Genomic DNA, 13,835 nt, shown 5'->3' with positions numbered 1-13,835 from the left:
AAAATGTGAGGCAGCTTGCTCTCAGGGACAGCAAACGTCTAGCAAACATTGAGCCACCCCGGGAAACACTTTTTCCCTGATCACACTTTGTTGTCTTCCTATTCGCATATTTCAGGAAGACCTCAAGAAGTAGCTTGTCCTGTTTTTTGCATGCATGTTCACAGACAGCCCTGCAATATCTCCACCTCTAGTTTTAGAAGAACTTGAATTTCTCACAGTGCCAGGACTCACAGTGTTGGTTGCCTGTGCCTTAATAGCAAGCAGGGGCAAAGCACTACCCACACTTCTGCTTTCTTTGCCCTTCTTTTCTTAGGGAACAGTTTATGAAAGTCTATTCCTGTCAGATGATCCCAATTCCACCAAATTAAAGTAATACCAACCATATCATATTTTCCTGTGTATTTGAGCATCCCAACATCCTCTTGTTGATCATGTAGGTTTCTAACATTAGAACAGAGTCAATTAAAATATATTTCTTACATGCACCTTTGTGCCAAATTAAATTAGATAATGTATGCGAGAATATTTTCAAGGAGTTGCTGTGTCAGGGGTGAGGAGATGTGCTGAGAATTTGAAACTGATGCAGGATATGGAGAAGAAAATTCATGAAGTTCTAAGCATTGGAAAGTCACTTTGACCCAATTTTCCATTTTCTTGCAGAATGTCAGATTTAGTCAGTATTTAGGAGTGCACAGACATCGTTAGGTAACAACTTCATAATTTCTGCAGTCTACAACTCAGTTTTCACAGCTGCATTACAACTGCAGAAACAAGCGGTGTTCTCATCAGCTGTTCCAAAGGATGTTCTTTTCCCTTTCATTCTCTTGGCTGAAATTAAACATCCCCTGAAATCCACAGAACGTGCTTGTACAGCTTTCTTCCTCATTTCTATTGCAAACCTCACTGGCAACTTAATACATTGCTTCTAGTTCCCAGTTTTCCTCAAAAACTTGTTTTTTAATTAATTTTTTCCTTGATGAATACATGAAGGATATCATCATTTCATTGTTTTTAATGAGATATTCTCACAGGCATCACTGCATCGTACTTTACAGTTGCTAATTTCTTTTTAGAAACACAGTGCACTGATTTTGCATATTGTCTTTTATAGCTATGGCACCTAAAAAGCCTGATGGCCTAAAGTTTTCCTGTGTATGCTCTTGGAGATGGAAATTCCTTTCCTAAAGACTCCTCTCCCTTTTTCAATGTACAATGAGTACATTCTACATTGTGTGTGTACATGCATACAGAACTTGCATTTAACTGCAAGAAAGGCATGTTTTGATTTGGATATTTTTACAGTCCCTTCCTCATGTTATAAACTTGTAGCTAACTGAGAGATTGACAAAAAGCAAGTCCTCAATTCCTTCAGAGTTTTCTCTTTCTCCACTAGAACTAAAACTCAGTCCAGAGTCAAAAAGTCTCCCTAGGTTAGTGCAGTTTTTTTGGATCTGCTAAAACAGTTGTAAACAAGTAAGTTTTGCAGTGCCAGGCCTCTTTATAGAATTTTTTTCAAAAGTAGAGCCCTTTGAAAGTCACTATTCTCAACATCCTCTCTTGGAGCAGGTAATACTCTTACCTTTCTTGGTCTTGCAAAGATATAGGTGTATATTTTAATTAAGACTTGCAAGTACATTTGTGAAACTCATGAATTTTACAGAATGCGCTGATGTATCCCAGGTATCCAAGTAGGGGATAACATGGAATAATACGTGGAAAAATCTCCTCTGTGATCCATCATAGATGGATCAATGAGAATTTCGATGCTTTTTTCTCATGACAAGTAAAAGAAACATTTAGGACACAGTTATAATGCCAAAGGAAAAGTTTTTGCAAACAGAAAGAAGTAATTAGGTAAAAATATAGGAGAAAGATAAATTTCAGGCTAGATTTGAAAACAGATGAAGGCAGAAAAATGCAGCACTTAGACTCATCTAGGAATTCCTGTATTTTATTAGGGATTGAATTATGCAAACCCTACAGATAAAAATGTGTGTGTTCTGTTTTGAATGAATTTTCTGCAATCTCAAGGCAATGAAAACTGTTTTATTTATGTAAGCATTGTAAAAACATACTAATTTTCAACATCAGCTGATCATAAAATTACAGATTTTCAGGGTCAAGATCTACATAGTGGGACTGTGGTTAACCCCATTGAAGTCAGCAGCAAAATTCCGCTAGAGTCAAAAGGAAAGATGTGGTGAATCACAAGGCTACACCAAAGTAAATGGACAAACCTCAACATGTTTTGTCTGTGCTCCCCAGTAGGACTGATGAATTACCCAGCCTGTCATGTCACATTGCCCTTTTTTAGGCATAAAAACTGCTCGGATCTCTTCCAGAGAGGAAACCCCTGGAAGCTGCTGACTGCTGGTGTCACTTGTGAAGCCACTGCAGGGGTTTACTCATTTGCAACTTCTTTTTGCCTCGCTCATCTTTATCGTGCCTGCTATCCATTTCCACACAGCAAGCAAGACCTCCTGTCATTCTCTTTCGTCCTATGCTGTTCAACCAGACTTTAGTATTTACTCCCATAAAGCTGTGAGTACATAAATACGGAAAAATTTGGAGAAAGTGAAAATTTTACAAGGCCTATTCAGTTAATTTTACCATTAACAAAAAGGTTCCCAGTGGAAGTGATATAATGAGGGGACTGTAAAAGCAAATCGTCCCCGCTTGTTCCCATTGCAAAGATTGAGTCTCGCAGGGCAGAAAGGAAGGGGGAACACAGTGATTCATTTGCTTGGCAGAAAAAACCTTCCACACACAACCACCTTGGGCAGAAGCCTTATAGTTGTGGCTGCAGAACTCCTAACGTTACTTCAGGAAAAGATACAGCAACTGGAACGTGCCTGGTGGTTTCCCTCCTCCAGAGGGTTTGCGCTCAGAGCCCACCTAAAAAATGCTCTCCCAGCCGGCTTAGCCCTCCCTTGTGACAAGAGTCTTCTCCAGAGCTCCAGTAAATGGGCACACACCGTAACATACCACACCACACCACCACACGACGCCGCCTCCCAGGCCGCAGCCCCGCGGGCGAGGCGCCGCAGCACGGCCTCGCTTCCTCCCGCAGGCCCCTCGGCGGGGAGGGCCCGGGGCCGCCACCTCTGCCTGGTACAGCCGGGGAGGCGGCCTCAGACCCCTCGGAGCGTGCCAGCAGCCCTCTGTCCGCCATGCCTCTAACAAAGGAGCAGAGGGGCGGCCACAGCCGCAGCCCCCCCCGCCCCATGCCGGGACCCACCCCCGGCACCGCCCTCGGCTCTCTCCTTCTCCGGAGCGCGGCCGGGGGCGCTGCCGCTGGCGGGGCGGCCCCGCACCGCCTCCTCCGCGCCTCCCCTTCCCTTCCCCTCCCCGGTGGCGGCGGCAGCGGCGGCAGGGTGCCTCCGGGAGGGCGGGCGCGGTGTCTCCCAGGCGGCCTTGCCCGGATGTGCTACCCTGACTCATAGCCGCGCTGCACGCAGGCTCCGCGCCCGCCCCAGCTCCGTGCACACGGCTGCCCGAGCACCCGGAGCAGGGCGAGGAGGAGGAGGAGGAGGAGGAGGAGGAAGGCCGCCGCTATGGGTAAGCCCCTGCTGCGCAGCCCCCCGCTGCCGCCCCTCCGCCCCCAGCGGCCGCTCGGGGCGACTTTGGTGCAACTTCCTCGCCGCCCGCCGGGCTCCGGCCCCTGCGGCGCAAAGTTTTCCCCGGGTGCTGCCGCCCGGTGCTGGTGCGGAGCCGCCCCCGAGCCCCCCGGTGGGTTGGGGGAAGGCTGGGGGGGCCGCCCGAGTGCTGGATAAGGCTCGGGGTTATGTAAGGCAGCCCCGGGGCTGGGGGGCAGGTGGGATAACGCGGTCAGGAGGTGATGGTGTGAGCCCCGTGCGGGGTCTGCGAGAGGCATCGGGGTCTCTGTGTTCCCCCCCTCCCGGCTTTGGGGAAGAGCATTACTCATGCCTACCAATGCAGCCATGTTACCTCTGCCTCTTTTTCTCCTAATATTGTACGCTAAGTACTTTCACGCCGAGCGTCGCTTCCATGAAGCCCGTGTTGCACCTAGGGAGCGTTTGGTTGTCTCCACAAAGCGCTCTTCCACAAGCTACAGCTCTCCACCATCAGCGAGAGTCACCAGAAACCTGGCCGCAGCGTAGGCGCTACGGATGGGTAAGGAGTGTCCCCCTTGGTCTGCCAAGGGCCCGGCCATCCTGCTGAACATGGCAGAGGGGTCTGGGTCGCAGATCCTGCTTGTGAGGGTCGTGAGGGCAAGGAACTGTGCTTCATGGGCAGGGCAAGGGGGTGGCAGCTGCTGAATTCGGCTCAGGGGTTGACACCGGCACTTCCTGTGGCTTTAGGTAGATCGGTTAGTTTCTTTTTGCTGCTCGCTCGCGCCTTTCCCTTGTAGCTAGAAGTTTCCATGGAAGGAAGCAGTTGCAGGGCCTCTGTGTTTCTGGTGGTGAAATGGGGGTAAATAGTCGTTTGCCTCCTTTGCAGGAATGGAGAACTGGTGGAAAACTGTTCAAAATGGGAGCTGTCAGGATCAGGCGTAGAGAATAGCTACTGGGTTTCCTCAGAATAAGATACAACAACGTAGCAAAGTTGTCTTTATTTTCATGCAGGTTGAAAAGACAAGACACCAGGATTTAGTTTGAATATATATCCTGTTTCTATTCACAAAGTACGGCTACTAAGCCCATCATTCTGGGCAAAGTATAGATGTAACTAATTCTGTTTCAACTTCCGAAAATAAAAACTTCAGGACATCAGCTAAAACCTGTTCAGAAAAGCTGATGCAGAATTAGTACTGCTCTCCTTTTTAGATGAGACTACATTTCAGTTGCAAGCAAGTTTGTAAACGGCTTGAGGATCTGCTGCAGCTCGCTGTATGAGTAATTGTAATGTTTTCAGGAAGACTGAAATAATTTTCCTGGAGAATCTGTCATCACCTGTCCGTAACTGACCAGAGAGGTTACTTGTGAAAATATCAAAGAACCTTTTTTTTCCCCCTACTTCTTCACATATCAGGGCCTGACTACATTGTCCTTAAAATCAAGGCAAACTCTGACAGCCTCTGCAGCAGCTCTTGTTGCTCCAAGGAGTGCATGGCAAAGGCTGAAATTGGTTTAACCTTGACTAGCAACTAATAATGACTTCCCCTGTTGAAGGTCTATGTTTAAGCTCACAATCAATGCAATAGCTTCCCTTTTTCCTTGTACAGTATTCATTTCATTGCATAGCAGCTGAAGACTTCTAAAATTAAATCAAGGCAGAATATTTGCAGTGTTTGATTTGTTCTTCCTATAGCTCGCACATCATTCCATAAATCATGCTCAACAAACAAGCATTTGCAGCAGAGGGTGCAGTAGTGTCTTACAGTTAAACATGTTTTATTCTGTGCTTAAAAAGGCAGGTATAGTATTAGCTGATTTGTATACTAATGATATAAAGTGGGAGACTGAGTAAGTATATTTCAATTCCAGTCAAAAGATTTCTGCCATTAAAAATATTTATTGTGTATACATGAATCTGCATTACCTTTATTGTATAGAAATCTTTCGGCTGCCACTTTAGCTCCATGTGTCGATTCCTCTGGAGTTTCTTGTGGTAGCTCTTTCCTCCAAGAGGACAGTGGCTTCCTTTCATTAATATCAGTTCTTCCCCAAATTGTTACTTTTGTTGCTTGTATTTTTTTTTAAAGTCATGTATAAGTACAGTTTAAACAATATTCATCTTTTGGCTTTGTGTGTCAAGTTGCTTGAAGTACTCCTGGCAGTACAGCACTTTGAGTACTTGAGATGATGTGCGCCACCAGTAATTTACTTCTATTTTTATAAGGACAAGTATAGGTTTTTACTTTTCAGTTACTGATGTAATGCTACAGTTTCCCAATGAATAGCCCCTTCCCTAGTCAATTTTCTTGTTTTGTTTTGTTTTTTAATCTTGAAAAACAACTTTGTATACTCTTTTGCAAACATATTGTAGCCAGGGAAATTTTACTGTTTTAGGGCAGTGGCTCATGGAGGTTGTTGTAAGCACGCTGCAGTTACTCCACAAACACAAATCAGTAAGATAAAATCAGGAATATGATTACGTGTTGACAATTCAACAGTAATCCATTGGCCCCAAAAGATGGAGAAACACCACGAGAGTTTGTATACAGAATACAAATACAAATCACAAGATTATTTTTAGAGCATGTATCAGTTTGCCTGAAATGTAGATGTTATGGTCTGCAATAGTGAAAGCTCATGAACAATATTCTTGCATTTTAAAAGCACTGTTTTTGTTAGCAGGAAATGGAAGGCAGCCTCTGCTCTGATGAGGCTTGATACCTACTTGGGTGCTTAGTTGGGCAACAAACTGTGAAAGCGACCTGCCGGTTACACGAAGAGACCGAGGAGTTTCTTAGACTCTCTTTACAATACCTAGCAGTAATATCATCATGGCAAGATACAGGAGATACACAGGCTATAATGTAGATGGACTTGTTTAAGTACTGCCTATTTAGCTATGCGGTTGTCAGAACAAAGGTTTATATTTCCCTTCTTCTCCCAAAATACTCAATTTTCTCTCCCAGTTTCCATGCAGGTTTACCACATGGAGCTATGTTTTAAGCTTTGGGGTCAGCCTGGTGGCCATGAACTCCAAACGGAACCGCTGTTCAGGATATAACAGGCCATCCTGTCTTCAGGACATTGATTCATTAAGTAAAGGAGGCAGAAGGGCATGAAGATTCAGGCATAGTTGTATGCAGGAAGATGGGGATAAGCCTGCATGCTTTCTGTTTAAAAAAAAAAAAAAGTCATCAGTAGCTTCAGATGCGAAAGGAATGAGTGTCTTCCATCTTGAGAGCTCTTTTGGTACTTCTTTTACAAGAGCTGCAAGTCAGTTTAATAGATTGCTTGGAAAAGTGATGTATTAATTGCACAAAAAGATCATTTTAAAGTCTTCTGAAGTTTTTGCTAAAACAATGAGATTTCTTACAACACCAGCGTATTAGTTCTACACAGCAAGAATACACCAATTTAAGCCAATAAAAAATGTATTACCATTTCCCAAAAGCAAGACTGATTTTTAGCAAAAGACTTGACTTGAAAACACAAAGACAAGAGGAAACTGATTTTAGGCTGTCTCTTCTGTTCCAGTAATGTTCCTCGAAGCCAGAGAAGTTATGTTAGTTCTGACTACCCTTCCTTAATGAATACTGTTCCTGTTTTCTGGCCAATATTTGTGGTCTTTCATTATTATATAAGACAGAAACCAACCAATTTTGTCTTCAGCTTTAGGTTAAGGGCTTCATTCAAAAGTATGTTTCCTAAGAACAGAATATCAGAGGTTGCTTCAGAAGTCTGTAAGGAACATCTGGCTTTCTGTAGAGTCAAAATAAAAGTGGGAAGAGAAAGGGCAAAAAAAAAAAGAACAGATGAAACCTGAAGGAAACAAAGCAGTGATAATGGAAATGAGAGAGCTACCAAGACGAGAGACAAGAATAGAAAAGAACAAAAGTCCCTTAAGGGAAATGTGTGGAGGGTGAGAAATACTAGAAGCAGAGGAAAGACAGGGATAATGAATGAATGGAACAATAGGGAACAGAAATAGCAAAAAGAAATTGGGAACTCTACTACCCATCTTCGCATCCTCCCCACCACCACCAATCTCCCAAGCTGAGAAAATAGCCAGGGTATAAATGATGTAAATAAAATCAGAGAATTCTTACCCTCTTTTTTTTGTAGTTCATTCTGGCTGCAGCTGACAATCCTTGAGAAGATTCATTATAATTCTCAGCCTTCCTCAAGTAAAGCTGATCTATTTCTGGAAATTCTGAGGACTTAATTATTTATGAATATGTAAAAAATAAATATGAGATTAACATAAACTAACAGTTGTTCAATAAAGGGGAAAATAATGTCACCATTTGACAGGAGAGAAAGCGAAGTTCCATCTGTGGCATCTGTCAATGAGGCTGGAAATGATCCCTTCTTAAGTCTGTCGCAGGATGCAGTTCACGTGTTTGGAACATTAATGGTGACCCTGCTACTGACATAAGAGAAAACCCACTTTCCACTATTGGTTACTCCACCTGGGTCTGCATGTTGAGGAAAAGTATCCCCACTGTCTTTATACTGTTGGAGGTGTTAGGTTTAAGATTATAACTTGTTTCCAGATTAAAATTGCTTAGGAGCTACATATAAACTTCTGAAAGTTGAGTCTTAAAAATGTTATTCTCCAGCTACTGGAGAAATATTTTAATGACAGTTTGAATATTAATTAGACAAGGAGCTTTTCCTAGTAAGGCATTTTGTCCTTGCAGTGGAAGCTGCTACTAACAGTCTCACAGGACCTCTTCTTGTTAAATATGGTCTAGAAACTTGTTTCTATTTACAAATTTTAATATAATAGCAACCAGACGGAATTGGTTTTGGTAGAATAAAATGATGGTTAAAAACCACAGACTTTTGAGCATTGAACTTCCATTTAGTCCAAAAAATAGCTGATGTGTTTTAGAATTTCCACGTGCTCCAGATATGCCTAATCGAATTTGTAAACTCTCTGAAACAAATGGCTTTGGTTTAAGGAGCTTCAAAGCCATACACCCAGCCTGGCGACGTTTGTTCAGTCCAAGTCGCGCAGTTCTAGTTTAGGGAGCTTTGAAGTTGTGCAGAAACCCTGGTGATCTCATATGCTCTTAAGCTGTGGCTCAAGAAGATTACGAACTCGGCAGATATCCAGAAGAATTCGTCAAGTCTATAAACCAGATAACTGCTATTCACTTCTCTCCAGATAGAGGACGGAGTTAAGTGCAGGGTGCTTTGATACCTGTAAATAAATACAGCATACCTCAAGTATTCACGTAAGGACGGCTCTTAGAAATGTCCCAGACTCGAAGCACTTTCCGATACATCTTTGCAAATTCTGATAAGAAGTGGCAGGGAATAAATGTGTGCCTGTATGTGTCTATAGTAACTGGAATTCAAAACATGTATAAATTGAGAAAACGTAGATGTCTATATAAAGTTGTGTTAAAATTTGCAGCCTAAAATGAAAACATTTCATGCTTTCTATCTCCACGTTAAACAAAAAACCCTTATAAAAATTACATTTAAATATTTAAAAACCAGGGAAAATTAAAAAAAAAAATCATGCTTTGCAAAGGAAATATTTCACATTACCCATTTCAATACTTAGTCCAAGTTTTCTCACACTTCACATCTCTTAACAAGCTTATGGCTTCCTAATCATGTATTATAGGAACATCTGAGGGATAGGTCAATTTTGAGCTTTTGTTAAATCTCTGAACTCTTCTTTGTGTTAGCGATGGTTTGGTGAGATTCATGGAAGATAAACCACAATTGTTTACATTCATCAGTTGGTTTCAGCCACTGATACTTGCCAGCCTGACAGGCACAATTATTTGAAGAAACATGAAAAAAAAAAAGTTAATTTTTAATTTTTTTTTGACATTTCCTACCAGTTGACTCAGATTTGGCAAGTCATGTTAGTCTCTGATTAAATCCAGCTAAGCAGGTGCTTAGATTCACTTGGTGAATAAGCAGCCTTTCTTTCAGGCTTAGCACCTCTGCTCTTGCAAATCTGCTTGGGACTAAGGCTGGACAGAGAGGAACATGGAAGTGATCGGAGAGATGGAGACTGAAGGAGAAGACTGAGATTCAGGGAGGAGATCAGCTAAACAGAATAGGATGTATGATGTGACGAGGATTGACCAGAATTTGGGAAGACTTGCCACTAATCCTGTGGGGATCAGGCCTTTGGGAGACCTGGGGAGGTGACAGCTTGGTATCTCCTGGTAGCCTGGAACCTGCTTGTCCGCTGTCAGCCGCCTCTGCATTTTTAGTGGCCTTCCTGATACACTAACATGGGAGCATCAGGACACACAACCAGTTAAAAAGTCCTCTCCTTATTGAATTCTTCACTTTTCAGTGGATATCTTTACCTCTAGAATACACCGGTCCAAAAATAACCCCAAATATAACATTAATCCTTCTCGCATGCTGTCTTAAGTGCAGTAAAGAGGTCTGCAGTTTAAAGACAACTGTCTCACACCTAGCACTTTACAAACTCTGTTCTACTTCCTTTTTTCTTAATTGTATGCAGACTGGAAACTAAAATGGCATTGCACCGTATGGATTAATTCTGTGATAGCATTTTGTGGCTGGAAGCTGAAAACTGTTGGCTTAGCAATTCAACTTAAATATAAAAAGACAAAATCCGAGCACCTGCAAGGCTTTGTGGTTTCCAGTTTAAGTGGAGCATTTGGCTGGGGACATGCACATGGTGCTGAGCATGGCCTGCTGTCTGGCAGCTAGGAACTCCTCTCGAGAGCGTGTTTAGAAACATTTTCTGTCTTTGATGTTGCACCAGTCTCATGACATGATAATCCCGTGACATTATTGGGACTATTTTAGCGTTTCTAGCCTTAAAAGAACCCTTACGAGTACATGTCACTATTGCACTGTAGCACTCCCGTTCACTTCTCTACCCTTGCTAAGTTCATTCCCATATCCCTTCTCTGTTGAGAAACCCAAGATGCTCTCAATTTGCAGCGCCCAGTGCCCTGCAGGCATAACTGAGTTCAGTACTGCCAAATAGCTACTTGTGCTACATGAAGGCTTTGGAACGATTTCCGTAAATCAAAATGCTGTTTTATCTTGACAGCAGGAATAAAGCATGGGAAGAGAAAAAGGCTTTAAAACCAAAGCAGGATTGTACACATCTTTCTTATCCAAATCTTCCCTGTCCACAGAATGTTTAACTTACCCCTCCTGGGCCTCTGGAGGAGCTGACTGAAGTCAGTCTTTGAGCCTGGTGTGTATGGTAATAGCATGCACCACCTCTGACTGTTTTCCCAAGCACACCCCTTCTGAACTTCACTGAGCAATTGAAGAGGAAACGCAGGGAGTGAATACGACCGTCGAGAAGAGTGGCAGCAGCAATGAAGTTTTGAGGTGTTTCACGCTTGCTGCTGCCTCCCCCTGAAGTAACTAGTAGCCATCATTTTTCCTCCTTCCCCTCCTGTGTCTTCCATGTTTATGCACTGAACTGGTTTAGGATCAGGATGTAGTTCTACCAAAAAAAAAAAAAAAGACAAACCACAACAGAACATTGGCCTGTGAACACATTCATTGTAAAAATGTCTGGTGTGATTAAATTCATTCAGAAGTATGTTTAATAGGCTTTACACAAATACATTTGCTCTCATCGTGTCAAGCCTGTTGAGCAGTCCCCTTTGGTAGTGGATCTCCTCAAAGTTCAGGGGGGTTATATAGACCTGCTGCTCCTGCCATATAGAATTAGGGGAAAAGCAGGGAAATGATGGAGATTAAGGGAAAGGTACAGAACACATACATATAAGGGATGGCTGACAGGAACCAAGCAGGTTCAGTTTTGTTGTGGTTTTATTTATTTTTTTAAACCTTCACAATAAAAATTTTATCACGTGTGTATAGTAAAGTAGTGCTTCAGTTGAATCAGACACACTAATCAATAAATTTACGTGCAGCGGTGCCCAAAATACACTGTGTACTTCTCAGGCAAAAAACATACTTCTCTATCTGATGCTACAATGTCCTTATTTTCTTCAAGTCTTTTCTACTTTACCTAAGAATCCTTCCCACTCTCTTCCACAGCCATCCTGTCTCTTCACTTCTTTGCCCAGCTTCCTTGTCTCATTGCCCAGTTTTCTGTAACGTCTTCCTCCTCTCTACCTCCTCCAGCTGTCTGTTCTTTTCCGTCTTTCCTCCCATCTCCCACTCTCTCTCCTCTTCTGGTTCTGTCTTTATTAATTATCTGACAGCTTCTTCCATCCTCTACCCTTTCCGCTGTCTTTGTTAGAGAAGGAATTGAAAAACTGGTATTCCACTCTCTAAGTTTCAAAAGCTTTTTCCTTTAGTTAACTATCAGCTAGTTAAAACCCATTTAAAATCATTTTTTAGTTTTGCCTGATGTACAGTAAGCAAGACTATGTGAAAGAATGTATCTCGCAGGAAAGAAACCATACAGAATTGGGCCTTACTCATGTAAACGTTATTTATACAGCATTCTTGTACCCACACAAAGCCCACACTGAGTACCACTGAAGTCACTGGGATCCTGCTTTTCTGACTCAGCAATAGTATGGCTTAAGCTGCATAGTTTGGGTGAAACTGCAAAATGGCATGGATCACCCCATCCTTTCAACACTTAGAAATACTGGCTTTCCAATTTATGCAGTTGAGGGAATGGAAATACTAGAAACTGGGCTGATTTTGACTATCAGAAGCACTGTTATAATGTCTTCTATTGATAGATAGTGATATTGATAGACTATACTAGCATATAGCATGTGAAGGAACTTGTCAAACGAAGAAAGCCATATTCTGTGTTGAAGAAAATGATCTGTTGAACTCAATTTTTTCTTAAAAATTGATGGAATTCTATGGTTTATAGTAGTATGTTATTTCAAAGAAGAAACCAATTTAACATGGAGATCATATTATTAGAACATCATCCTGTAAAAGCAATAGTAAGCACAGTGTCATAAGCTATTAATATCCATACAGTTCTATCTTGTAGCAGCATGGGGAAAAAGAAAAAATATGGTTTCTGAAGTCTGTTTCAGAAATTCATTTTGCAGCCATTAGATAATGCCTTTTGATGCTTTCTGATATTCCCAGAAAATGTTAGGAATCCCTCTCTGCAAGACTGCTACACGTTATGCTTCTAATGACACATATTAGTGTGTGGACACTTAATGCTCCAAGGGCAAGAATGGTGGAGAGAAACAAGAACCAATTCAGTGCACTTCTTCAGAATGCATCATCATCCCAGAAATGATCTGAAGTGCTTGTTTATCTTTATGAAGGCTATAACTTCTCCTTTTATGAGGTGGGTGAAGGCATCACAGTTTCTTTTTTTGGCTGTGGAGAACAAGGTAGAATTTAAGACTTCTCATACGGTCTCTGGAAGAGTTCTGTTGTGAACATAAAATTCAAGTTCTGTACATGTACCTAGTTCAAAACAGATGGCTGGAGGGAAGAATGCCCTAGATAATACAGCAGTTTACGTTAGCAAGGGGTGGACTGTTTTACCTTTTTTTTCTTTTTTCTTTTTAGTTTTTAAATAAATTGATATTGTGTAGGTTTTCTGATAAAAAATACCAGATGTGGGCTGCTGGATTACTTTTAGCATGCTTAGCCCTTCAAATTCTGAACAGTTCACAGTACTCAGGGATCACAACAAACAAGGTGTCAGTCAGAAGCCAGCATACTTCAGCAACTATTTAAACTGCTTGCTTTTCTAAAATCAGAAATAAATGGTCATCAACAAAACAGAATTTTTGGCTGTACATAAAGAACTTGCTGACTTTTTCTGAAAGCTGATTAATAGGCACATTTTACAAAATGACAATACTTGGCAGGTTGCTTGAAAAACTGGCTCTTCTTTTTGACCCTTTTTATGTCTTTAAAATAAACAGATCAGTCTATTAATATTTTTTCCATTACTGGAAATATATTCCTTACCGTCAGAAATATGCTGAGAAGCCTGATGCACATTAAGTTTAGACTACATTTGGGGGTGCAGAGATGTAACTTTTAGATCAAAGAGTAGATATCAGAATTGAAAATTCAGGAATTGTTGCAAGCTCCCGATATTTCCCTTCTTACCTTCTCCCCAGACTCACGTTCTTCTTGCAGAAGCAGCAATGCTGTCAAAGTAGGCCTCTTCTGGTTTTGGTCAACAATTTGGAATAAAAATACAGCAGCAATTTTCATTTTAACACTCAAGTCAAGTTAGACTTGCAGAGAAATTTCAGTATAGGTTTTTGATGGCTGCTGTGGTTATTTTATTTATGTAACAGTAAAACATTCTGT

The 13,835-nt window shown here is 41.8% G+C and overlaps 1 protein-coding gene across 6 annotated transcripts in view; it reads left to right on the top strand.

Moving 5' to 3' along the window:
- Positions 1-3,272: 3,272 nt before the first annotated feature.
- The window catches only part of RAP1GDS1 (Rap1 GTPase-GDP dissociation stimulator 1), a 96,349-nt gene continuing 85,786 nt past the window's right edge, over positions 3,273-13,835 (top strand). For 2 of the 6 annotated variants that reach the window (XM_035545832.2, XM_050710209.1), the window contains exons 1-2: positions 3,415-3,558; positions 3,984-4,134. In XM_035545832.2, coding sequence (XP_035401725.1) covers positions 4,131-4,134 — 4 coding nt within the window. In that variant the 5' untranslated portion in view covers positions 3,415-3,558; positions 3,984-4,130. Of the gene's footprint in view, positions 3,559-3,983; positions 4,135-13,835 lie in introns of all 6 variants that reach the window. The other 4 variants (XM_035545805.1, XM_035545841.1, XM_035545822.2 and 1 more) reach the window with 4 other exon arrangements.

The sequence above is a fragment of the Cygnus atratus genome, chromosome 4, assembly GCF_013377495.2.
Source record: "Cygnus atratus isolate AKBS03 ecotype Queensland, Australia chromosome 4, CAtr_DNAZoo_HiC_assembly, whole genome shotgun sequence".
NCBI classification, from domain to species: Eukaryota; Metazoa; Chordata; class Aves; order Anseriformes; family Anatidae; genus Cygnus; species Cygnus atratus.
Note: the sequence above shows the minus strand (reverse complement) of the source record. Positions and strands in the feature narration are given on the sequence as shown.